Source organism: Suillus discolor (genome assembly GCF_016758755.1).
Source record: "Suillus discolor strain FC423 chromosome Unknown F5147scaffold_121, whole genome shotgun sequence".
Classification (NCBI taxonomy): domain Eukaryota; kingdom Fungi; phylum Basidiomycota; class Agaricomycetes; order Boletales; family Suillaceae; genus Suillus; species Suillus discolor.
Window position 1 is genome coordinate 38,159 of NW_024541368.1, and position 23,723 is coordinate 61,881.

The 23,723-nt window shown below is 48.8% G+C and overlaps 8 protein-coding genes across 8 annotated transcripts; 5 read left to right on the forward strand and 3 right to left on the reverse strand.

Moving 5' to 3' along the window:
• Nucleotides 1-22: 22 nt before the first annotated feature.
• F5147DRAFT_726830 (Asp-domain-containing protein) lies at nt 23-1,750 on the forward strand. Its single transcript, XM_041439209.1, has 6 exons — nt 23-311; nt 360-438; nt 492-737; nt 792-1,090; nt 1,144-1,398; nt 1,449-1,750. The coding sequence occupies exons 1-6, from the start codon at nt 38-40 to the stop codon at nt 1,523-1,525; spliced, it is 1,230 nt and encodes a 409-aa protein (XP_041285542.1). The 5' UTR covers nt 23-37; the 3' UTR covers nt 1,526-1,750.
• A 481-nt stretch (nt 1,751-2,231) lies between these two features.
• On the forward strand, nt 2,232-4,847 carry F5147DRAFT_726833 (WD40 repeat-like protein). Its single transcript, XM_041439210.1, has 10 exons — nt 2,232-2,463; nt 2,546-2,660; nt 2,730-2,888; nt 2,939-3,128; nt 3,178-3,333; nt 3,470-3,652; nt 3,703-3,712; nt 3,770-4,198; nt 4,251-4,438; nt 4,486-4,847. The coding sequence occupies exons 2-10, from the start codon at nt 2,569-2,571 to the stop codon at nt 4,702-4,704; spliced, it is 1,626 nt and encodes a 541-aa protein (XP_041285543.1). The 5' UTR covers nt 2,232-2,463; nt 2,546-2,568; the 3' UTR covers nt 4,705-4,847.
• A 2,192-nt stretch (nt 4,848-7,039) lies between these two features.
• On the forward strand, nt 7,040-8,791 carry F5147DRAFT_587666 (Pkinase-domain-containing protein; the record flags this gene model as incomplete). Its single annotated transcript, XM_041432019.1, has 6 exons — nt 7,040-7,303; nt 7,397-7,802; nt 7,854-8,202; nt 8,256-8,450; nt 8,506-8,640; nt 8,701-8,791. The coding sequence occupies 6 exons, from the start codon at nt 7,040-7,042 to the stop codon at nt 8,789-8,791; spliced, it is 1,440 nt and encodes a 479-aa protein (XP_041285544.1).
• Nucleotides 8,792-8,884: 93 nt separating this feature from the next.
• F5147DRAFT_587676 (uncharacterized protein) lies at nt 8,885-10,425 on the reverse strand (the record flags this gene model as incomplete). Its single annotated transcript, XM_041432021.1, has 5 exons — nt 8,885-8,950; nt 9,002-9,614; nt 9,659-9,925; nt 9,985-10,076; nt 10,129-10,425. The coding sequence occupies 5 exons, from the start codon at nt 10,423-10,425 to the stop codon at nt 8,885-8,887; spliced, it is 1,335 nt and encodes a 444-aa protein (XP_041285545.1).
• Nucleotides 10,426-11,090: 665 nt separating this feature from the next.
• F5147DRAFT_539636 (uncharacterized protein) lies at nt 11,091-16,694 on the forward strand (the record flags this gene model as incomplete). Its single annotated transcript, XM_041430213.1, has 16 exons — nt 11,091-11,501; nt 11,549-12,662; nt 12,852-13,184; nt 13,226-13,343; nt 13,373-13,533; nt 13,734-13,868; nt 13,922-14,032; nt 14,083-14,119; nt 14,664-14,792; nt 15,137-15,345; nt 15,395-15,514; nt 15,561-15,854; nt 15,905-16,030; nt 16,081-16,203; nt 16,255-16,374; nt 16,426-16,694. Coding segments are annotated over 16 exons (3,810 nt in total), but the record flags the coding sequence as incomplete, so codon positions are not given.
• Nucleotides 16,695-17,252: 558 nt separating this feature from the next.
• On the reverse strand, nt 17,253-18,719 carry F5147DRAFT_53249 (uncharacterized protein). Its single transcript, XM_041430106.1, has 5 exons — nt 18,287-18,719; nt 18,092-18,223; nt 18,020-18,037; nt 17,796-17,963; nt 17,253-17,741 (listed from the first exon to the last, which is right to left on the reverse strand). The coding sequence occupies exons 1-5, from the start codon at nt 18,482-18,484 to the stop codon at nt 17,523-17,525; spliced, it is 735 nt and encodes a 244-aa protein (XP_041285547.1). The 5' UTR covers nt 18,485-18,719; the 3' UTR covers nt 17,253-17,522.
• Nucleotides 18,720-18,988: 269 nt separating this feature from the next.
• On the reverse strand, nt 18,989-22,713 carry F5147DRAFT_644083 (acyl transferase/acyl hydrolase/lysophospholipase). The gene is made up of 20 exons (XM_041433134.1): nt 22,529-22,713; nt 22,305-22,475; nt 22,179-22,251; nt 22,041-22,128; nt 21,933-21,988; nt 21,774-21,875; nt 21,615-21,721; nt 21,552-21,564; nt 21,468-21,498; nt 21,268-21,417; nt 20,977-21,218; nt 20,828-20,925; nt 20,603-20,776; nt 20,509-20,549; nt 20,358-20,459; nt 20,236-20,306; nt 20,097-20,182; nt 20,023-20,047; nt 19,882-19,965; nt 18,989-19,830 (listed from the first exon to the last, which is right to left on the reverse strand). The coding sequence occupies exons 1-20, from the start codon at nt 22,573-22,575 to the stop codon at nt 19,111-19,113; spliced, it is 2,481 nt and encodes an 826-aa protein (XP_041285548.1). The 5' UTR covers nt 22,576-22,713; the 3' UTR covers nt 18,989-19,110.
• On the forward strand, nt 22,714-23,537 carry F5147DRAFT_726865 (uncharacterized protein). Its single transcript, XM_041439211.1, has 5 exons — nt 22,714-22,917; nt 22,973-23,060; nt 23,116-23,196; nt 23,267-23,273; nt 23,330-23,537. The coding sequence occupies exons 1-5, from the start codon at nt 22,810-22,812 to the stop codon at nt 23,364-23,366; spliced, it is 321 nt and encodes a 106-aa protein (XP_041285549.1). The 5' UTR covers nt 22,714-22,809; the 3' UTR covers nt 23,367-23,537.
• Nucleotides 23,538-23,723: the final 186 nt, after the last annotated feature.

The following is a 23,723-nucleotide window of genomic DNA, read 5'->3' on the forward strand; positions in this document are numbered from 1 at the left end:
CGCTGGGAACTTCGCCCCGCCTCTCTCTCTTTACACCATGTTACTCTCCGCGTTCGCTACAACACTATGCCTCCTTCCTTTTGCTTCAGCTGGTGTTCACAAATTAAAGCTTAATAAGTTACCACAAGTATCACCAGGTCATGCACTAGAGACTGCCTACCTCGCGGAGAAGTATGGCGCAGCACCTTACCAACAGCTCCCTTTAATGGGTGCTGGCGGTGCTGGCCGCCACATTCGTCCGCCAACTGGTGAAGATGACCTCTTCTGGACCCAGGAGGTCATCAACGGTGGACACGATGTCCCCCTCACCAGTACGTGACTGTTCTTTCCTCTCTTGCTGTCATGCTCATATTTCTCAGACTTCATGAACGCTCAGTATTACACTGAGATCCTCATCGGTACGCCCCCTCAGTCATTCAAGGTTATCCTTGATACTGGGTAAGGAATTTTCCTTTTTTTTGTCGTGTCCTCAACATTCGCTCTCTTTTAAGGTCGAGTAACCTCTGGGTCCCCAGCTCCAAGTGCACATCTATTGCGTGCTTCCTTCACGCTAAATACGAGTCTAGCTCTTCCTCCACGCACAAGGCCAATGGATCTGAGTTCTCCATTCAGTATGGCACTGGCTCCATGGAGGGCTACGTCTCCTCAGACGTTCTCACTATCGGTGACCTCAATATCCGTAGCCAGGACTTTGCAGAGGCCACCAAAGAGCCTGGTCTCACTTTTGCCTTTGGCAAGTATGTGCAGGTCCCTTGAAAATATTGGTGAATTGTGGTTGACCCGCGAATTAGGTTCGACGGCATTCTCGGCCTTGCCTACGATACCATCTCTGTTAACCATATCACCCCTCCATTCTACAGCATGATCAACCAAGGTCTTATCGACGAGCCTGTCTTTGCCTTCCGCCTTGGTGAATCGGAAGCTGATGGTGGTGAGGCCACGTTTGGTGGTGTCGACCACGCCGCGTATACTGGTAGCATCGACTACGTCCCTCTCCGCCGCAAGGCATACTGGGAAGTCGAGCTTGAGAAGGTTGCATTTGGAAGCGATGTACTGGAGCTTGACATGACAGGCGCTGCTATTGACACCGGCAAGTCCCCTGTTAATCTGATTTGTTCCAATTTCTCACTAGATCGTACACAGGTACCTCCCTCATCGCCCTTCCCACTGACATTGCCGAAATGCTCAATACCCAAATTGGTGCCACCAAGTCTTGGAATGGCCAATATCAAGTGGACTGTGCTAAAGTCCCATCCCTTCCCGAGTTGAGCTTCTATTTCGGCGGCAAACCGTACCCACTCAAGGGAAGCGACTACGTATTGGAAGTTCAGGGCACGTGTATTTCGTCGTTCACCGGTATGGATATCAACCTGCCTGGAGGTTCATTATGGATCATTGGTACGTGATTATATATATATCACCAACTTCCTTCTCATAAATGCCTTCAGGCGATGTGTTCCTCCGCCGTTACTACACGGTTTACGACCTCGGCCGGGACGCTGTTGGGTTCGCCAAGGCTGTATGAAGGGTTGCTACGCAATCTCATCCTATACCGGTGATGGATGCATGCATGTCTTCTGCACGGTTTGAAAAACTTCAATTATGAGTGCCTGGGTTATCCACATGTGTCATTACCTGCTATTGTGATACTCTCCTGTAGAGTTGTAATATGTTAATCCGATACAATGCTACTATTACCTGATCCGTACGTGATGCACAACGTACTTGAGCTTGAGAGCTCACAACTCTACATATATTTCATTCGGAACAGCTGGAGAACAAGTATCGGGCGTGCAAGTGTACCCAAAATGAGTGATTTTTGGACACTAAAATTAAGATCCGTCCATGGGATCCCATCACCGCGCGTAGGAACTTCAACATATATAAAATACATCAAGAGCACCACAGCTGTTCAAACAGTCAGGCTAATTGGGAAACCGTGATATAGCGTTAGCGTGAGCTGCGTGACGAATTTGTTTCGACCTCGCTGCTGCCGCTGCAACAAACTCGCAACAAATTTAAAAAAATCTTGTTGGGCCCAATGCACAGAGACATAAGGTATATCCTAAACTAGATCCGATACGAATATTGTTAAACATCGAATGATAGTTGAATCTTTATTCGCAAGACTTGATCCATGCCAGTGATACAAAGCTAAATTAGGTGACATGACATAATTACAGGAGCATGCGCAAATAGCGCAATGTACGCACATGGGCGCGACATCATGATATGTATCTATCATCTTAGTATTTACCAGTAAATTTCCTTGTAATCATCGATCATGGACGACGCCGACGACCTTGACAACTTACATCTACGATCTCCTTCGTCGCTTCACACACCCTCCACATTGAAATATGCAACAATGAATCGTTTAAAGCATGCGCGAGTGGCGCGCGCACTAAGCGGAAGGCTAGATAGGGTCAGCGTGCTTGGAGGGGAAGACTGGGGACATACTGGGTGCGTCACTTTACTTGACAGGTTTTGTTCATTGTCCAACCCCGATCGCTGGTGACTGGATGGTGGATTGCTTTGGGCCTAGTCTCAGAGGTCATACCTGTTCTTATGATTGTTCTCGCATTACTACGTAGCTGCGTTAATGCGGTCAGCTGGGCACAAGGTGGAGAGTTGTTAATTACCAGTGGGGATGATACCAAGTGCGTGTGCTCAATAAGTCCTCAACCCGGATGGCTGACTTCGATATGTTCTGTGTAATATCATCATAGGGTTCGAGTCTGGCGGATGGACCCATCAGGCTCTACTGGTGCGAACGCATCAAATGCTGAAAGTCAGAAAGAGTATCCATTCGCGTGCCAGAGTGTAATCGACACAGGTCATACACAGAATGTCTTCAATGCACAGATGCTTCCGTTTTCGACCAGGATGTAAGTCTTTACTGCGTTCACTTTCGATATGATGATAACTATGTTGGTAGCGCAACCGTTTCCGGAGATCGGCAAGTCCGTGTGTTCGACGTGGGTGAGGTGGTGGGACAGTCGCCTACGGGAAGCGAAATGGAATATACCACGCGGGAGTCGTGTATTCGCGTGTTGCGCTGCCACACTGGACGCACGAAGCGCATCATCACTGAGGACAGCCCTGATCTATTCCTTACCGTGGCCGAGGTAGCGTGTGTTCTAGTTGGGTTCCAATCTGTATTGACTAGATAATCAGGATGGTCAAGTACGTCAACACGATTTGCGTACATCACATTCATGCACGTCGGGCGCGTGCCCTGCACCGCTGGTGACGCTTCCGCATGAGCTTTCAACAATTGCGCTTTCACCGCTCACACCGTATCAGTTCGTTGTTGGCGGTGAATCGCCATATGTGCGTGTTGGTCATTTGATGTTTTCTCCTTGTCGTGCCTGGGAAATATCATCGCCTTAGTGGTGATACTCTCTCGTTTACTGTTTCCCTTGCTTAGCCTTGTGAGAGTCACTATTCTCACAATCGTGATCCTTAGGCACACTTGTTCGACCGCAGGCATGCGGGGCGTTACTTGCATGCAGAGTGGGGCGTGCCTCCTGATGCAAATAGTGCAACGACATGCGTCAGGAGGTTTGGCCGTCGCTCACGTGCAAAGGCAGAAAGAGGGGGATTTGAACACATTACTGGCGCGCGGATGTCCGACTGGAATGGGCACGAGGTGAATTGTTTAATCTCGCTTTATGAAGGTTGGCTGAACGTCAAGGACAGGTCTTGTTATGTATGTACGTTTGCTTGACGATATGGCGTGAGGATTGATGCAGCCAACACTTCATAGCATATCACTTAGCCGGGGTATTTCTCTATTCGACGCGAGACGAGCCGGAAAGTTTCGAGGACCAGCGAGGTCCGCACTCGATCCTCGCGCCTAACGCGAAGCGGAGACGACTCAGCACGTCGAAATCGCCGTCTTCGCATGGTGAACCTTTAACTGGTCCAGACATGGAGATGATTGTCGAGGACCAACTGGAATCATTATTATTTGCAAACAATGTAACGGACAGCATTGATAACCTATCGCAAGAAGATGATGAAGATGGCGATGATGATGACGATGACGAGGATGATGACGACGAGGATGATGATGACGAGGATGACGATGACCGCCTGTTCACCCCCGAAGACGCGGACTCACATCAGGCTGTGCCCGTGGTATATCCGCGTACGCGGTTTACTGGGCACTGCAATATCGAAACAATCAAAGACGGTGCGATCTGGTTGATGTAGATGCATTGATTAGTGCTGAAGATCATATCCAGTGAATTTCCTAGGGTCTCATGACGAGTTCGTAACTTCAGGGTCAGACGATGGCAACTTCTTCATCTGGCGGAAGTCGACTGGAGAACTTGTCGACATTCTCGAAGGCGACCAACATGTGGTCAATGTGATCGAAAGCCACCCGCACCTGCCTCTGGTTGCTGTCAGTGGGATCGATACGACGGTCAAGGTGCGCATCCTGGATACTTCTATTATATGATATCTCATTTCTCGCAGTTATTTGCCCCAGCTCGTGGAGTGCCATCATTCTCGAGATGGAACAATGCTGAAACAATTAAAAAGAACAATGCAGCGCGTGCATCAAGGGCGAGTTTGAGTGGCAGTGCGGAGCTGCAATTTGCATATCTCGTCCTGAACTACCAACAGGCGCTACGGGGCACCCGAGGTGGAGGGGAGCAGTCAGAAGCACAGCTCACGCAGTGCATAAATCAATGAAAGATTTATCTATTGTATGTGTAGTATATATACAGTACTTACGAGTAATATTGGTTTCGGAGGTGGTGGACATATCACACGCATGGGGCCAAAGTCGTGGCTCGTTGATAACAAGTTCTGTAACATACAACCTTGAACTAGGAATACGTGGTAGCCTGGCTACATCTCAAGATACGACCATATCATTTGGCGTCTTTATCAAGTGAAAGTATTCATTTCCTGGCTTTTCGTCGCTCTGGCGTTTCAGATGTCACTTTGAATTGATGTTTGAGTCGTGTATGCTCGGGAGTGGATCATTAGGCCACTCTTGTTTGACTCACTGCCGCCGTGGCACCACACAAATCGGACGGAGTACTGGGAGCATACTTCATCACTTTTGATCAAGGCTTCCGCAGGACCTTTCAAAACTGAACCTATGGTCAATGGTATAACTGCGAACCTCTGCTGATTTGTTTTTCTCTTGTTATGTAAGTTCAATTATCTTACGCCCTGCACCCGAAAGGCTCCTGCTGACCCTTTGCTCTCTGTGCTCAATCACGCTGCCTACCGCTTTGTGGACGTTCATATCGTCTTTTTGCTTTCAGTGTTGCACTGTTGTCTCTCTGTGTGATCTGAGCGTTCGTTTGCATTCATTTTTGCCAAGCTGTTCAGTCTATCTTCCACCAACTGCAAGGGGACGTCCTTTTTCGCCCGTACAAAACAACACGTCACGTCTTTGCTTCTACCACCCGTCTCACCCACCTCTCAAGCGCTTCAACGCCGACATTTGAAAACTAACCATGCATCCTTCTCACACCAGATCGAGGCGCAAGCGTGGCAAAATCGACGACGTCGAGGACGACGGATCACCTCTGCATGTCTCACGGGTTGAAGACACCCAGTCTGAAGCTTATTCTCGCTCTCGTCCGCATTCTCATCAACAAACAGACTCCTACGTCCCTTTCGCATCCCGAAATTCCCTTGCTATGAGTTGGGAGCCTCCCTCATTCACTGAACCGCCGGCATCTGACCGTTTTCACTCCCGTTCGTCCGATGTTCATCATCGTGGTGGCAGAGATAATTACGACCTCCACGATGATGATCCACCGTGGTCCGTGCGTCCTAATCATGACTGGAACCACCAAAGTGGCAGGGAATGGGCAACGCACCAAGGTTCTTCAGAGCAACAAAATTGGGGGGCGTCTACTTCCTATACGGATAGAGGTCGCGGCCACGGGTGGCAACCGGACGACAGACGGGGGAAGGATGATCGGGGGGATAATCATCATCATCCTAATAATGACAACCATAATCACAATCGCCGTCGTAATAATCGAAAGTTTCAGCAGCGAGACAATGGCTGGGACACTCGCAGAGACAGGCAACCTCGAACCCAGGATGTGCAGGAGGAGCCACCCAAGGATGAACGGTCTTGGGAGCCTGGTCCCGGATGGCAAGCACGTGGCCCTGACCAAGGAGGCAAGCAAAATCGCAATCGCAATAACGGAAACAAGAACAAAAACAAGAAAAATCAGAATAAAAATCGTATTCGGATGGAGAAGGAGAGGGATAAAGAGCGGGAAAGAGAGCAGCGGCGACATGACGATGATGATGACCTGAACAAGTGCTTTGTGTTCGATATTGTGCTATCTCTCGCATTCTCATATTGTTTTGTTTACAGCTGGCAGAGACGAGAGTTCCATCCCTTACCTGCCAAACCTGTTCGCACCTCCCCTGTTAAACCGAAAATAGTACCCTCCAGATCACCCTCGCCTGCGGGGACACAATCACGTTCGCGCTCTCCTGATTCTTACTACTCTCATATGTCTTCGCGAGGTCGTTCGCACTCAAGGTCCTTGTCTCCAAGATCGCAGCAACATAGCTATAGTCCAGTTCGGCGGCGTAGTCGGACGCCCACCAACAGGGGACGAACTGGCAGGGAAGCTCAAAGCTGGAAGTCATATTCCCCTGGATCATCCGATCGTAGTTGGACCATGCGTAGAGGGCGTCGACACAGCCTTTCGTCGGCCTCGTCTGCAAGCCGAAGTAGAAGCAGAAGTTCAAGCTGGAGTATGGATGACCGGCCCAAACCTAAGCACCGTTTACCAACTGCAACTTCTATCAACGATATATCACTGTCTATATCACAGACTACCATTCAACAACCACGTGGTGGTCCTCTCCCCACCTCAAGGGACCCTGAATTGCGGCCCAATGGGAAGACAAGAACGAATGGAAAGCAGGGCAATGTAAGCATACCCAACATGACTCCAGAGAGGCGCTGATTATTTTGCAGCGACGTCGACATTTCTCGCCCGCTGCTGAGCAAATGCCTCCTCCAGCTAAGGTTCCGCGGATGTCTACGAAACATCATTTAGGCGATTCTCCCATCAGCTATCATCCATCAGCTGCATCCGGCTGGGCTGATCATGACTCTCCTAGAATTCGAAAGACCTCGAAAGCAGGATTTAGGCCCATTGGGGAGCCTAGCTCAGCGGTTAAATTGTTTTTCCCGCGTGATGAAGACGACGATGAAGCTGGTCCCGCCTCTCAACATAAATCCCCCGCCTCCCCTCAGATTCATTCAGAAGTCCCCGCGAAGCGTGCTCGCGATGAAGGTGTAACCGATCGAGCTGAAGATATGCGTGGAAGTATCCTCTCGCAGCCCTTGCCATTCCAACAAGTCCCTGGTCCACGCGAGCCCGTTACAAAGGCTCTTCCGGCTCCCCAGCCTATGCAGGTCCTGCCTTCAATTGTCCGTGACTCACTGAAAGCTTCCATTGTACCGAAGCCGGCAGGCAGTGGCGATGTTTCCGTCAGTCCTGCCCAACAGTCGCATACAGTGGAGCCAGACACGGAAGGGACGCCACGGCCGTCCTCTCCATCGGGGACGACCTGCAAGGACCTCTATGCCATTGTCTCTCAGGTTGGCGAAGGCACATTCGGCAAGGTTTATAAGGCTCGCAATGTCATCACCAATGTCCACGTGGCGCTCAAGCGAATCCGCATGGAAGCAGAAAAGGATGGCTTTCCAGTTACTGCGATGCGGGAAATCAAACTGCTGCAGTCCTTACGACATCAGAACGTCGTCCGCCTTTACGAGATGATGGTATCAAACGGTAATTATTCTGTGATCTATTACCCCCGAGTATACTGATTCCTTTTTCAAGGATCTGTGTACATGGTGTTTGAGTACATGGACCATGACCTTACAGGGGTTTTATCTCAGACACAATTCTCGTTTTCGGAGGCCAATCTGAAGTCACTGTGCAGCCAAATGCTCGCTGGGCTGGCATATCTGCACCGCAAAGGCGTCATCCACCGTGATATCAAGGGTTCCAACATTCTTATCAATAACCGAGGGGAACTGAAACTCGCCGACTTTGGTCTGGCGCGCTTTTACCAGAAACGCAGGCGAAGTGATTATACCAATCGCGTCATCACTTTATGGTATCGACCGCCAGAGTTGCTCTTCGGTGCTACGGTATATGGGCCGGAAGTTGATATGTGGAGTGCCGGGTAAGCTTCGCTCGTGCCTTCTCGCACCGCCCTTTGTTGATGGTATTGTCCAGCTGCATCATGCTGGAGCTTTTCACCAAGAAACCAGTGTTTCAGGGCAATGATGAAATCCATCAGTTGGATGTGATTTACCGAATTCTTGGAACTCCATCTACTGAGCGATGGCAAGGGCTCACCGCACTGCCATGGTATGAGTTGGTCAAGCCGAAAGATGTGATTCATGGTCATTTCCGCGACTTGTTCTCTCGGTGGGTCCATATGCAGATACATCCATGACATTCGATGAGCTCACTTTGATTTTAGATGGTTATCGCCCGCAGCCCTTGACTTAGCTGAGCGGCTTCTTGCTTATGATCCGACGCAGAGAGTTACTGCCCTTGAGGCTCTCGAGGCTCCCTATTTCAAGGAAGAGCAACCTCCACCTGAGTTGCCTGTTGAGTACGTTATGATTCATTTTCTGCCTTTCAAGTTGTTTAATCTTTCTTTCTTTCTGAATAGCCTGTCCACTTTAGAAGGTGAATGGCATGAGCTGGAGACCAAACGGGAGCGAGCCAAAAAGCGTCGCAAACTAGAAAACGGGCTCGTATAATGTCTCATCGGTATGGTTGATTATAATGTACTGGACAATATTGTATGCATGGCATCAACTACACATCGTAGTTTACAAGAATTGCAAACCATTTCATGCTGCAACCGCTGGTTGTTGCACAAAACCCTTCTCAGCCAGGTGTTGCACAATAGTCTCCACCTGCCAATCAAATTAGTTCAAGGATTATCTGAGGGGACTCCTTGAACGTACATTTGCCGCTGTCATGCGAATTTGCAAGTCCCACCGCTTGGTGAACGGAGCGCCAGTGTCTTCGTTTGTCTGCTCTACATCACCAAGGCCGCCTGCTTTGCCTTGAGCGTCATCTTCCTCTCTTGCTGCATCGAACCAGATGAGCTTGTCGACTTGATCAATCGACCCTTTCAGACGTCCTTGCTCTATCATTTTTCGTGCCATCGTCTCTGCGGCTCCAGGTGCTAGATCTAGGAGAGCACCGAGACCTCTGAAAGTGATGTTATTATAGATTTTTGAGCTAGCCAATAGGTTATGTTCCATAACCGCTCGATCAAGAACGGTGGACGGCCCCCTGCGAGTACTTGTCGACGGTTCAGCAGAGTCATCATCGTCAATAGTTGAGGCAAGCTGATCATTGGAAGAAATAGCAATCTTTGCTAATTGATGAGGGCGAAGGCGCTCCTCAAATGTTCTGATTTCAGCTGGGCGGAGGATGTGGTCGAGGAACATTTTAGACAGGATGTTGTATGAGGGTAGGTCAGCAGAACGCTCGTCTCTATACAGTGAAGCAAGCACGCGCGACCTGTTTGGACCAGCTGGGGCCAAGACCGCACAAGTCACTGCAGCCGACCTAGCGTTGTCAGTAGGATATAGATAACGCTAGATGTGACCTACAACATCTCCTTTCTTTCTTCTTCGTCGATCTCGGCAAGCCAGCTCAGCTCGTGATAGCGCATTGCAGCCTCGAGGAACTTGCGTGCATAGTCACTGATTCTGGCTTGGCAGAGCTTGAACTGAAGTTGTGTCTCTCGGTCTGATGTCGAATTGGAAAGGGAAGCGGCGCGATTGTAGTAAGTCTCCGCCTGGACAGAATCCTCATCTTCTAGGAGCAGCCTGACTATCCGAATATTCACGCGAAACTTTTCCTCGTCTGGTAGTGACCTGCCACAGGTTCATAGATGAGGGGGGCATAATGGACTACTCAGATGAGCGAGGCTCACCGAGAAGAGATTCCCATAAGGACACGGGCAGCTTCGCTCCATTCTTCTTCCGTTTCTAGTAAATCTGCGAGTTGAAAGCGTAAAGAGTTGACCTGGAGAAGATGTTATCGGGCCGCATCTTCAGGGGCAATCATGCAAACGCACCTGCTCTTCATAACTTACGATTCGTGGCTGAAGCGTGTTGAGAGTTTCCTTTACGATGCGTTTCCGCAGGTTGTGATCTGATATGCTTCCGGTACCGAGACATCTGACCAGTTCGGAGAGGACTTGTCTTCCGACGACAATGCCTACATCCTGGACGACCGTTTCCACTAGCGTATGGAGATCAGCAGCTATGAGAGACTGATCTTGACGAGTGAGAATCTCTGACACCAGAGATAGATATGCTGGCGCTTTGTCCTTCTGGTTGAGAGCTGCGAATTGTGTTAGTCTAGAGTCCATTATAGTTCCGTGTCAAAGTAGTGTCTAGGACGTGTTATCGCTCGAAATCATAAAAGGAAATAAATTTAATAATCCAGGGCGTTGCAGAGTGGCGGTGTCAGGTGCAGTCGAACTGGTACTGGCATCACGACCGGTTATTGATCATCATGCGGAACAGCCATGTCCGATTCAGTATGGATTTCCCTGGTAGGTTTTGCTTAGGGAATTTTTACTCGGCTCATGCTTTACCAGGTGTACCGTGGACAAGACTGGAGGGAAAGCTGTTTGAAGGAATGGTATGAATTTATCCAAAAGACTGTCATTTTGGAGCTACTCCGTGAACATACTCTCACTGTCCAAACCTATTGGCATGGCTCGAATAGAATTATCGACACGGTCGCCCTGACGATTTACACAGTCTTTCGTGTGATCCAATCTCAGGCTGTTCGCTCAGGTCCCGCTGAAAACTTACTCTCCTGTTCCTCCCATAGCCTCATGCTACATGCCGCATACTTATATCCGTTGTATCTGTTGTACTTGCTCACGCTTCTCCCGCAGGCTCCTTCGCTGCTAGCCAGCGACTTGAACTCTAACCTCTTAGACTGACCTCGGTTTTCAGAGAGCCAACTGCCAACCGTGATCAATAGCTTCTGTTCAGTGTACTCACTTTTCTGGACATCAGAACAATGTCTCACTTTGCTAGCCACCCGTACCATACCATGCCAACTATTCATTCCTCCCAGAATAATCATCCACCTCCTCTCAGCCCACCGGAGACCGATCAAGAATCTCTACCGGTTCAATTGCCACAGGCTTCTCTCGTCGCTGGCGCAGAGCTGGAACAGCTGGGGCATTCTGCTTTGAGTTTTCCTGAGCGTTCTAGATTCCAATCTCGCAGGACGTCCACTCTGCCGTACCAGAACTCGGGAGGAGTACGTGAAAACCGAGACCGAACCCCTTCACGGGCCTCAAAGTCCTTGATCGTTGTTCTTCCCCCATCAGACTTTCCTATGGATCGTGGTCAACTAGGCAACATGTTGTCCATGGGACCTCGTCACCGTTTATCTCAAGGGATCCTCATGCCCCTATTCCCTACGGTGGGTATCTGACTACCGAGTAATGAGTGTTCTAACTTTGGGATCAGATGTACGGGCAGCTCACTGCAATCGCACGGGAGTTCAATTTCCCGAGCACCGTAGGCTTGTGTCTCTACCATCATATCACTGAAAATGGTATCACCATGACGCCGCGCATCTCTGACGACGTCTGGCAGTACCTATGGGCGCATCTCATCGAGTCACGTAACGGCTCCCAACAACTATCCATCGGTGGTCGCGTAGAATTTGATATTGATCTCAACAAGGCCCGCTGGTTCGATGCCTGGCTTGCCGGCACACTGCGCGACGACACCATTGTTCCTGCTCCACAGTCCCATGCATCTATACTGCACTTACATGGAGATAGTAAGACTACATTTGCAGAGGAACACATTGCGAATGAAGACCGCTGGGAAAGTCAGACCAATCAATCGAACTCAAAGCCTACAGCTATCCGTCAGGCACCCAAGAAACTCTCCCTCGTCGATCGGCTAGATTCCACTGCGCTCCAGGATTCGTACAAAGCATCGCAGGCAGCTTCTCTACCTCTAAACCATGTTGCGCATCAACTGTCTCCCATCCCACAGTCTGCGGTTCCGCAGACGTCGAAAGCCGAGCTTCGTCGGCGTGTTAATTCATGGCGAGCGAGCGCATCCTTAGATCCTGCATCAATGACAGAGTCATACCAGCCCATCCCTGATGCTACATTGGGCGCTGCGGCGATTCAGCCTACGGATGAGTACCCCTTGGAGGTAGAGGCAGGAGCCCAAGAGCCCCTGAATTTGGCAGACTATGCCTGGACCGTCACATCCGCTGGGCCGCTTAGTCCGCCTCTGGATTCTCCATCGTCTTCCTACCGTCTTCCCTCTGTTCATCTTGATCGTCGCATGCAGGAATCTGTGCTGTTGACACCGATTACAGCAACTAGTTGGGGACCTCTGGATGATGATTGGCTTTCAGACGTGTCAAGCATGGATCGTTTACCTTCGCCTGACATTGGTAGACGTATGCTTGAGAGCGCACCCCTCACCCCCGCCACGGCCACTAGTTGGGGGCCTGCTGACGATTGGCGGTCAGATGTATCCAGTGTCGATCGCTTGCCGTCCCCAGACATTGCTCACCGAATACTGGAGGATGCTTTAGCGAGTCCAGCCTCTGAAGGTCCAGTTTCCAAGGTTAGAAACGTATCGCCTGCAGGGGAGTCATACAGCCCATGGGCGAGCATGTCTGCTTCATCGCCTTCATGGTTCGATGTTTCCAAGGTTAGAAACGTATCGCCTGCAGGGGAGTCATACAGCCCATGGGCGAGCATGTCTGCTTCATCGCCTTCATGGTTCGATGTTTCAAAAGTGGCGACACTTCCATCAACTACCTCTTATAATCCTTGGGCTGGAATGCCATGGGTTCAAGTTTGGCCTTGGTCCGAACTTGAGAGTGCGGAGTCTGGGCTTTCTTATAGCCCATGGGCCATCGTGCCTGCCATCCGAGCATGGCCTTGGTTCGATATTCACGCTTCCCAGGACAATGGAGACCTGGAGTTGCAGCGTAGCACCTCTTCAAATCCCTGGGTTGGCATGCCCTGGTTTAACGTTGGACCGTGGCATGAAGTTGACGGTGTACAGCCTAGAAATTCCACGGTCATCTCGCTCAGTCGACAAGGAGGGTTGAAATCTGAATATCCTAGTCTAGACATATGTGAGCCGTCATTGCTCGTGATTAATGAGTGATTGCTAACTTTTCAATAGACCCAGCTTCCTATCCTTATTTCGATATTTATCCTGCTTGCGAGGTGAACAGCGGCCTCGGCAGCGCTAGAGGTTATCCTATACTTGAAATTTGTGAGTTATCGTATTTGACTAGATTTTAGGGAGATGCTCAGCCCGAACAATAGATCCTGCAGTTTACCCTCATTTTAACTTATATCCTTCGATTGCATGCTCATTTATTACTTCTGCTGAAAAGACGGTCGCCTTTCAGCCAAAAAAATCTGTCATTGTAGAACTTGCTCCAGCTTACCCCCTATTTAATCTTTGTGAGTGGTCGTTGGCGTCACACTTTTTTCTAGGCTGATTGTTTTTAGACTCGCCTCTTTACCCGTATAACCTCAATTCGATCTATCCGGCACCGGCTGTCGAATTATCTTCATTTGTGATGCTCCCCAGTAGTTATCCGTGGTTGATTATATGTGAGTTATCTTGCGCCCTTTCTTGAACGGGGTCTAATGCGCGCTAGATCCTCCTGTTTACCCTCATGTGAACCCGTATCCACAAGCAAGTGCGGAGGTGGCTGGACCCCGGAGAGCAAAAGACGAAATTGCGCAGCCCGTTCAAGTAAAACTTCGCCCACAATATCCTGTTTTCGATATCTGTATGTGGAACAAGCGCGCGTTGATTACTGGTTTGTATCTCATTGTCCCCTAGATCCTGCAGGCTATCCGTGGAGCCTGAAAACAGTATATCCCCCAACCGAAGTCGAAGATGCCTCTGAAATCACTATCCGCTTGTCATCGCGCTATCCATGGCTGGACATCTGTGAGTCACCCAGTATTTTTCATAACGAGTCACCCTGACTGGCGCCTTAGATCCCTCGGTTTACCCTTTTGTTGAGCCATATCCGACGTTAAATAACACGTGCGAAAGCCCTATGAGCATATCTCAGACTCACTACAAGTCGGAATGTGTGAAAGTCACCTTAGCTAGGTATTACCCGTCATTCGATTTATGTAAGACCTCACCTTCACCCTCGAGTCTGATGTACTGAACCTTTCATTCTAGATCCTGCGGCATATCCACACTTTGACCTGTATCCTACCTTGCCAAAAATCAGGTCCGGAGGTTCGCAACAAGAGGCGTCTGCCAAGGTAAAGCAGGAGACTCAATTCGGTGAATAGTGATTCAGAATCTTTGCTCCTTTCAGGACATTGTCGATAGCGTATCAGTTGACCTTGCGGGCACTTATCCATACATTTGCCCTTGTGAGTTGGCTCAAGTGAAAGTGAGCAATTGCCCGATACTTAATTTGCTTCACATAGATCCTCCCGCTTATCCTCACTTTGACCTGTATCCACATGTTCAGATACATGCGTCCCGTTTCGAGAAGGATCTGACGACCAGCAAGTTCTTCGCTGCGAGTAGCACGTACCCCTTCTTGGTCATTTGTGAGTTCCACATTATGTCCTACCACTCGCTTTCTCATAAAGTACGCAGATCCTGCTGTGTATCCGCACTTCGATCTGTATCCCGCCCGTACGGCAGAGTTAGTGAGTCGGGAGGAAGATATGAGCGACGGCAAGTTCTACGTTCCAGAGTATCCCTTCCTTGTCGTTTGTGAGTTCTACATTTCATTTTTCTCAGTCATCTTCTCATAGCGCATGTAGATCCTCATGTATACCCTCACTTCAATTTGTATCCCGCCCGCGCGGCAGAATTAGCGAGTCGGGAGGAGGATATAACCAACAACGAGCTTTTCGTTTCGAGTAGCACGTATCCCTTCTTGGTCATTTGTGAGTTCCACATTATGTCCTACTACTCGCTTTCTCAGAGTACGTAGACCCTGCTGTGTACCCGCACTTCGATCTGTATCCCGCCTATGCAGCAGAATTGGCGAGTCGGGAGGCGGACATGACTAACAGCAAGCCTTCCGTTTCGAGTAGCACGTACCCCTTCTCGGTCATTTGTGAGTTCTACATTATGTCCTCTTACTCGCTTTCTCACAAAGTACGCAGATCCTGCTGTATATCCTCACTTCGATCTGTATCCCGCCCGTGCGGCAGAATTAGCAAGTCAGGAGGAAGATACGACCAGCGACAAGTTCCCCGTTCTAGAGTATCCCTTCCTTGTCATCTGTGAGTTTTACATTATGTCCTCTTACTCGCTTTCTCATAAAGTACGCAGATCCTGCTGTATATCCTCACTTTGATCTGTATCCCGCCCGTGCGGCAGAATTAGCAAGTCTGGAGGAAGATACGACCAGCGACAAGTGCTCCGTTTCAGAGTATCCCTTCCTTGTTATTTGTGAGTTCTACATTCAAGTTTCTTAGCCATCTTATAGTGTACGTAGACCCTGCTGTGTACCCGCACTTCGATCTGTATCCTGCCCGCGCGGCAGAACCAGTGAGTCGGGAGGAGGACATTACCAACAATAAACTTTTCATTTCGAGCAGCACGTACCCCTTCTTGGTCATTTGTGAGTTTACATTATGTCCTCTTACTTGCTTTCTCACGGAGTACGTAGATCCTGCTGTGTACCCCCACTTCGATTTGTATCCCACCCGTGCGGCAGAATTAACGAGTCGGGAGGAGGATATGACCAATGGCAAGTTCTCTGTTCCAGCGTATCCCTTCCTTGTCGTTTGTGAGTTCCACATTCAGTTTTTCTTAGCCATCTTCTCATAGTGTATGTAGATCCTGCCGTGTATCCGCACTTCGATCTGTATCCCGCCCGCGCGGCAGAATTAGCGAGTCGGGAGGCGGACATAACTAACAGCAAGCCCTCCGTTTCGAGTAGCACGTACCCCTTCTTGGTCATTTGTGAGTTTTACATCGTGTTTTTCTCCCTTCTCTTCTCACAGAGCATGTAGATCCTCATGTATATCCTCACTTCAATCTGTATCCCACTCGCGCTGCAGAACTAGTGACCCGGGAAGAATCCAACATTCTTCATGTGCATGTGACTGCTAGTCCATATCCCTATCTCGTGATCTGTATGTCCTTCAATTATGCTGCAAATGCTACCCATACTGAATTAGCAGCAGATCCGTCTGTGTATCCCCACTTCGATCTTTATCCTGGTGTCCTCTCGATAGTTGATGCTCCTGCTGCAAGCGGAAAATCAACTGTTAGAATGGACCACGGGTACCCAGTCTTGAATATCTGTGAGTATGCGTGCCCACTCTCTTTCTGGCTTACTTAAATTATGATTTCAGACCCTGCTGTCTACCCGCACTTGGATATTTACCCCGCGCTTGGAAAGGTAGCGCAGCCATCTCAGAAGGCGACTAATATGTCAGTGCGCCCGTTATCTGCGAAAAGGCGCAGGAAGACACACGCCGAACTGCACACCGAGGTGGCACAGTCACCTGGATTCCTTGTGGCTAGGAAAAAGTCTACAAAAACACACCATCAGCTACATGTAGAGGTTTTTGTCAACGGAGTCACTTGGACACCTAGCGGATATGTGCAAGACCTAGCACTTCCTGACAGACCACACGAAGACTCCAATCGTAGCTTGCGGCGTCGAATGCCCTCTGTGCACGAAATAATACCTCGACTGCCACATTCCCACTCGGTATCCCTCTCTAACCAGCAATTGCCGACTAGTTCATCGCTTCGAGAGAGACAACAGCATGTGTTGCAGAACGCTCCGCCCATCCCCCCTCTCCGCATCAGCAGTCCAGGGGTGCCAGCTGCGTCGGAGGTCCCAATTCCTGTATCACCACCTGCATCACCTCCTTCACGGTTGTCACAGGCCGTGAGATCCTTTAGATCGTCGATCATGCAGGGGCGCAATTTGACATCGACCTCAGATAACCACAACGAGAGGGCGAAATCTCCCACAAGGTCTATGTTCACTTCCTTTGATCGACGCAGCTCTATGATTCCACCACTATCTCCTCATGATCCATCAGACCGCTTGGGACGCAGTCGGGTTCAACAGGGCCTTGTTTTGCAGAGGGCTAGGGCATATGAACAATCGACTTGTATGTCATTTTCTTGCTACGTTTGAAATCAAATCTGACCATCGAATTCAAAGCTTCATCCAGGGATCATTCTCACAGCGTGAAAGACACGCAATTACCATTGTCCTCACTGCTTCCCATTCCTGATTTTCCCCATGCAATAGATCTGAGTTTGAAGGCTGACATGGACAGGTCAAGTCTGTTAAAGAACGCCACTCCTTCAACCTCGTCTTGAATTGTACATGTGTTTGTTGTATTTCTACAAATTAATCGATTCATATAATAATACTTGACCGTTGGTCTGCGTAAATACGAACATGTTAGATCGGCAGGGGTTGAAACGATCAGTCACGATACGGGGGAGGTTCATCTACCACAGGGTCAGGTGATGACAAAACATGACCACTGCCTGGCATTTCTGCATTGGAGGGCGGTGGAGAAGGGGATATAGTTCCTTCGCCGTCCACACTCTGACGGTGAAGGGCTCGAACTTCGCGATTGTGGCGATCGCGCTGATCACGAAGCATCTTGGTTTTGCGGTCGTCCATGAAAGCCAGTAGAGCCTGTGATTTGATGAGGGCTGGATAACATAATACCTAGTTGTTCCAGTGACGTACATTTCGTTTGACAGCTTCAGTGGCAGCCTTCGCTTCAGCCGCACTTGTTTGAGACCTGGCTGATTTTTTCTCAGCTAGTTCTATAGTCTCTTGTAATATTTGAGCGCCAAGGCGTAGTTCTTCGCTTTTGCGCTCATTCCAGACGTAGAGGGGCTGAAATTCCTTGACCTGCAAGGAACTCGAGATAAAGCGGTGTTAGCACGGTACTGACAGGGAAGACATACCTCCGGACGAAACCCCATCTGTCCTCTCGAGATCAGATAGGTACGTACAAAAGTTGGTTCGGTCAAACGCACCTCAATTGCATACTCTAGCGCACCCTTAGTTTCAATCAGGTGCCGTCTGATCGTATCATTTGTCGACTTGAACTGCCGGAATTTGGGGTTTTCAGGCTCTCGTAACAGATTCTCAGAGATCTTTGATAATATCTTGCGAGAAGCTCGTTATCGATAGGCTGTTCCTTTATGATAATTGATGCATCCACTGCATACCTTCAAGGAAGCCATCGCCGCTTCATGGGAATTAGGCCTCAAGATTCCGGGGTCTATCAGACGTCGAAACTTCTGCCGCTGCTCATGCTGTCGAAGGAGTTCAAAACCAGAAACTGCTGGTCCTGTCGTGGCACTGCGTCGTTGGGCTGCTGCAGCAAGAAACTCCGGGTCAGGTGGTGAATTAGTCTCTGAAGACATCCTAGTCGATGTGGTTGGAAGCCAAGCGCAACTGGAATTTTCCCGTGACCTCTACTTCATATTTACACACACTGATAGTATTCGGCTCAGATCATCTAAGAATATGGTCAGTGCAGGACTAATGTTATCTATAGTAAAGAAAGTATCGAAGCGTTAGGTAGTGACAGTGGACAGTCTGAATCGTCTCGTGATTCTCGTTGTGCACACAGAACCTCAAAACTCTCGCGATAATCGACCCCCTCTGAAACATACCACCGTTCTTGAAGGTTGAACGTTTCTGAATATGCCGCTGTGGGGTGCTATTGTCATAGTGTGCGTGGGGTATGCACTTGTAGTTGAATAGGGGGTCAATATGGCAGTTGGCCAAGTTTCGGTAAGCGCTAGAAGGTCAATCGACTCCTTGCTTGAGAGCACGCTACACACTAAGTCACAAACAGAAGATGATATAATTGCTGAAAGTGTTGAGATGCGAAGCACATATGTTTAATCAGACGTGGCCCGTGCGGCAGTGAGAGTTGTACGCGAGCGGAACTTACCGAAATATATTGGTGTCCAAAGAGTATGTGGAGAGTAAAAATACATAATGAAAGTCATAGCTACAGTTGGTATACAATAGGAACACTAGCTCAGTCTTGATCCATTCCTTCTTCATCTGAAACCGCATCTTCATTCAATTCAGTATTCAAGTAAAGAGCGGACTGTGGTGGGAGGTGATCCAATTCATCATCCGATGAACTTTCACTACTCCAGGCAAATTCTGATGCATTTACACTCAAACTCCTCCCGCTGGATTTGGAAGGTCTATGAGAACCTGAGAATGGTATCGACACCGATCCTGGCCCAAGTCTTCTGAAGAATGTAGACGAGTTAGAAGTGTTTTGCCTTGGTTCATTAGCAGATGGTTCTGGCGTGGCTGTACGCGGGCTTGCAGATGAGTTTCCAGCTCCACTGTCGTCGTTGCGATCGAGGAGTTCAGAAGCCCACTTGCGACGCAGCACAGGAGAACGTAAAGGGTCGGTAATATTGTTATAGTTGTTCTCATACGGTGTACTCGTCTCAGATTCGCGTGGAGCACCAGCTGTAGGGCGACCACGGCGGAAGTACCAAGCCGTGCCATTGTCTTTGAATGCACGTTCGGTGTCCGAGTCCAATGGTATTGGCGACTCGGACCTTATACGAAGCCGAGAGCCGGTAACGGGCTCGGGAACGGCCTGACCGTTGACAACAATATTTCGGGTGTCACCGGGATTTGTACGGGACCGAATTTGGTCCATTGCTATGCGGACTGCCTGTCGACCCATGAGAATCTCATTTTCTATGCGAAACCGATTTTCGATCATATGCAACTGAAGTCAACAATGAGCAAATGAGTGACACGGAGCGCCAGTAGCTCCGACCTTAGGCCACGTTGCAATTTGCCCGACTTTTATCATTCGTTCGAGCTCGACCGAGTCTGGGTCGCTCAAGATATGTAACCAATCCTATCATTCAATCAGCCATCAGCGTCATATTTAGAGAATGCTGTGTGGAATACACACCAAAATTCGCGTCCTCGGCCAGATTCTGAAGCCGAGTATGAGTATTATCAGATGGTCAGGTGATTGGTACATACGTGACAGCCCCATCAAAACGTTGCAGAAAGACACTAGACCAGTCCTGTCCAAGCAACTGCGGAAGAAGCTCGAGATCACGAATCACCTGGTCGGAATGGTTTACTTAGAATCTACCGGCACGATCAAATAAGCATTTACCTTGAAATTCTTTGTTAGCTCTAGTTTCAGCCACTGTTCCGCCGCAGACAGAAGAAAATTGCCTCGCCACCCTGTAAACGCATGAAGCACTGACTATAAAAAATGAGATATTCATCCCATACCCTTTCCTTTCCTGTGAGCTACCGGTTTTCCTGCCGACCCACGAGGCGCAAAGAAGAATAAATGGACATGGGGGTTCACTTGCGACACAACCGGATGAGTAACTGGAATCATAATCAGCCGGTCATGATCGTCCGACAACAACGATCTTACCATTGAAGTACATTTTGAGAGCTTGAAGAGGAATATCAACCCTGGTTGATGTCAGAGACGTATGAAAATATTTGGGCAGATCATGCCTGCTTACCTTAAAGACCCGTCCTTGAACTTGCTACCCCAATTCCATGGCACTACGCGGCCATCGTGGAGCTTTTGCATGAGCACAACCGGGTTGAGAATCCCGGGTACAGCTGCTGAAGCGAGTAGGGCCGTCCAAATGATCGTATCTGGCGCAGTCATGTAATTCAGGAGCTTCGTGGGACTAAAATGAATGTCAGTTATTTTAGACTCAAGGCCCACATGACGAGCTTACGCGTGGCGATCAGCAGGGACAACAGAAATGTTGAGAATTCGCCCGGTCCGTAGATAGGCTTCTCGAAAGGTCATGGAACCTCTTGTAAAGAATGTGCACTATAAAAAAACAAATCAAAAAAGTAACATCGGTTGAGTATGCCTGCCGACTTTACGAGCCCACACAACACTGTCAAATCTTGCACCGGTAGCCCAAAAATGCTTTATCCATACAGTAAAGGAGTCTTCACATGCCGTCAGTTTTTGGGCGAGTTCCGGAACAAGAAGAGTCTTCAGTTCCGCGTCTGTACGTGTGCATACCAGAGCGGCAACGAGACCACCAGCAGATGTTCCGGCAATAACTCGGGGAAGCAGCCCTGCATCTAGGAAAGCCTTCACTACACCAAAATGGTCTAGAAGAGCGAGTCAAATGTCAATTGCGTAGAGTAGGTTTCGACTTACAATACCCAAAAGACGCACCACCTGAGAGACACAAGGCAGATGCTCCCAGATTAGTACTAGCATTTTTGAAGAATTTCCTCTTCTCTTCAATAGAAAGCTCCGAGGACTCTCGAACGAATTGTAGTGAGCTTTGCAACTCCGTATGGTACGCTATTAAAAGGGAATTAGACCGAATGAGATATATCCTGGTAGAAACTGACATTCGATTAAGTCCTTGGTACCCAAGAAAGTCTGGTATCTCAAAGATGCGGATTAGGCTCCTACTTCAGGGATAAAATGCTTACTTCACTATAAAGCCTAAAAGAATCATGAATGGGAGTGGGATTGAGCAATATAAAAAAACTCACCTGGAAGACTCGACTCCTACAAAATTGCTTCGGATACACGTCTCTAATACACCGAGAACGCCGCGAACATCCTTCTTCTCTCTCAAAATCTTCAACGACCGATTCACCTGACAAGTGTCGCTTTAAGCTACTGTGTTTGATGTACGGAACTTTCTTCACCTTGCGCAGAAGTTTCCAATCATAAAATGCATCCTCATCAACCTTTTTCCAGTCATTGAACATAAGGTATTTGTCGAGCATCATTGCCGTTTCCTTCCATTCCTAGAGTCGAAAGTGAGAGACTGATGCAAATGTCAAGATTCAAGACATGTGGCACACCTGATATGTGCGTGCACCACGAAGACGCTTTCGTAGAAGGCCCTTCTGTCCTCGCCCTTTGAAATTTGAATGAGCCACAAAGTGTCGGTACATTTAAGGTCAACTTGCATGCCAGCAACCATTCTTTGGTGTTCACAAGTTGTCTAATAAGGATGTAGAACCCAAATTGAGCCGCAATGAAGATAAATATCAGAAACTGGTATAAAATGAATATTGAGATAGCTCAAAATAGGGATTGATGCTTACAAGGAGTGGCCATCGGAGCACGAGAAACGACCACTCTTGCCTCCTGCCCGGAGACTTATCCCCCTTTCGTTTTCTGGCCACAATAAGCTCGGCAGGATCAATTAACCGAGAAATGAAGCTCCATACCTCTTCACCTTCAAGTTGATTGGAGCGAAATCGGAAAGAGCGGAGACCTTCCTCACTCGAGGGCTCTGTGGCACGGGAGAGCTGGGAACGGTATGTGGTGAAGCTGCTGATAGAGCATCATGACCATCTAGGTCGTCCGACTGTAGGGCGTCGATGAAAGCCTGTATGTGTCTGCAAAGGGTTTCCGTCAAAACTAGAACTGACAACCAGGGCAAAGGACCAACAATTCGTTCACGTAGCCTGAATCGAGTAAATCCGCTGGCACTTCCATCGGTCTTCTATTGCCAGCGGCGGTAAGTTGTGTGAAAGAGTCAGCGAACGGGGTCCAGGTCGTATACAGCGTACACACGGTGTGGTGCTATCTGAGCTGATAGACACGTGATTTGATTCAACTTCATCGCCTGCTCCAAGTGATTCCCTAAACTCGTTGTATACATACAAGTACTTTCTCAGTGTATCCTACCAGTTGAATATTTCCAGAAATTACCACAGCATACCCATTTACATGTTGTTCTGTCCGACATGTGCTAATCTGCTTGTAATATCCTCGGAAACAGGCTACAATAAATGGGCGTGCAATACGTGCGCATACGAGTTTCCGATCTCGAAGCAAGTGTGTATCTCGGATATTTATCATCACCGTACGGTCCTTCAATATTAGCGTCTAGATGACTTCACGCTCGCGTATGAAACGCAAGGTGGTAGATGATGTGCTTGGGGGGGAGGAGACTTGGCGTGATGCTGATTCTACTGCAGGTCAGCCCCTTGAGACTTGATGTAGGAATTTGGGATACTGACCTACGAACAACAGTCGCTTGTGACAAGTGTGGTCACCCACGCGCGTATTTCTATCAGCTACAGATTAGATCCGCAGATGAGCCTATGACGACGTGTGCGTTCAGCTTACCTCCTCTGGGATTGGACTTACGAAATGTGGGGATTGTTTTGCTTGTTGGGATCAGTTTACAGGTAAGTTTTACTAGTCAATTTGACCCTGACCTAGCCCGGTTGACTTAATGGTGCAGATGCGCCGGATGTGCCTACCAGTGGCGTGAAAACTAGTGGTTTCTCAAAATACATGATGCTCCTGATTCTAAATATTTCCGCCAAGCGGGTGCTTTAACTTGAGTGAAGGCTTCTCTAATTTCATGCGTGCACCCCAGATTCTAGTTGTCTCAGTTGCATTTTAAGAGTGACACGTTCGTTTGATCAATCTATGTTCCAACCGTCATGGGCTTTGATCGTCGCTACTCTTACTAGAGTGGGAAAATGTTATCATTTCGTTGCCGCCATGGATATCATTCCGTGCCCCGAACGACCGCAGCATTTTCTACTCCAGTTGGTAAGTTTGCTGTCTCCGCCCGCAGACCGCAGTACAGAGCCCTGATTGGTTCGGCATCATTCGCCTATCTGATCGCG

Coding starts and splice junctions, on each gene's coding strand:
- F5147DRAFT_726830 (XM_041439209.1), top strand. CDS start 38: ATGTTACTCTCCGCGTTCGCTACAACACTATGCCTCCTTCCTTTTGCT. Junction 439..491: donor AAGGTTATCCTTGATACTGG/GTAAGGAATTTT, acceptor CTCTCTTTTAAG/GTCGAGTAACCTCTGGGTCC. Junction 1,091..1,143: donor AGGCGCTGCTATTGACACCG/GCAAGTCCCCTG, acceptor GATCGTACACAG/GTACCTCCCTCATCGCCCTT.
- F5147DRAFT_726833 (XM_041439210.1), top strand. CDS start 2,569: ATGATTGTTCTCGCATTACTACGTAGCTGCGTTAATGCGGTCAGCTGG. Junction 3,129..3,177: donor TATTCCTTACCGTGGCCGAG/GTAGCGTGTGTT, acceptor CTAGATAATCAG/GATGGTCAAGTACGTCAACA. Junction 4,439..4,485: donor GGATCGATACGACGGTCAAG/GTGCGCATCCTG, acceptor CATTTCTCGCAG/TTATTTGCCCCAGCTCGTGG.
- F5147DRAFT_53249 (XM_041430106.1), bottom strand. CDS start 18,484: ATGTCTTCAGAGACTAATTCACCACCTGACCCGGAGTTTCTTGCTGCA. Junction 18,224..18,286: donor CGGCGATGGCTTCCTTGAAG/GTATGCAGTGGA, acceptor GCTTCTCGCAAG/ATATTATCAAAGATCTCTGA. Junction 17,742..17,795: donor CTGAAGCTGTCAAACGAAAT/GTACGTCACTGG, acceptor ATCAAATCACAG/GCTCTACTGGCTTTCATGGA.
- F5147DRAFT_644083 (XM_041433134.1), bottom strand. CDS start 22,575: ATGGAAGTGCCAGCGGATTTACTCGATTCAGGCTACGTGAACGAATT. Junction 20,926..20,976: donor GTGTTGTGTGGGCTCGTAAA/GTCGGCAGGCAT, acceptor GTTTTTTTATAG/TGCACATTCTTTACAAGAGG. Junction 20,183..20,235: donor AGCTAACAAAGAATTTCAAG/GTAAATGCTTAT, acceptor CATTCCGACCAG/GTGATTCGTGATCTCGAGCT.
- F5147DRAFT_726865 (XM_041439211.1), top strand. CDS start 22,810: ATGTTGTTCTGTCCGACATGTGCTAATCTGCTTGTAATATCCTCGGAA. Junction 22,918..22,972: donor AGTTTCCGATCTCGAAGCAA/GTGTGTATCTCG, acceptor ATTAGCGTCTAG/ATGACTTCACGCTCGCGTAT. Junction 23,061..23,115: donor TGATGCTGATTCTACTGCAG/GTCAGCCCCTTG, acceptor TACGAACAACAG/TCGCTTGTGACAAGTGTGGT.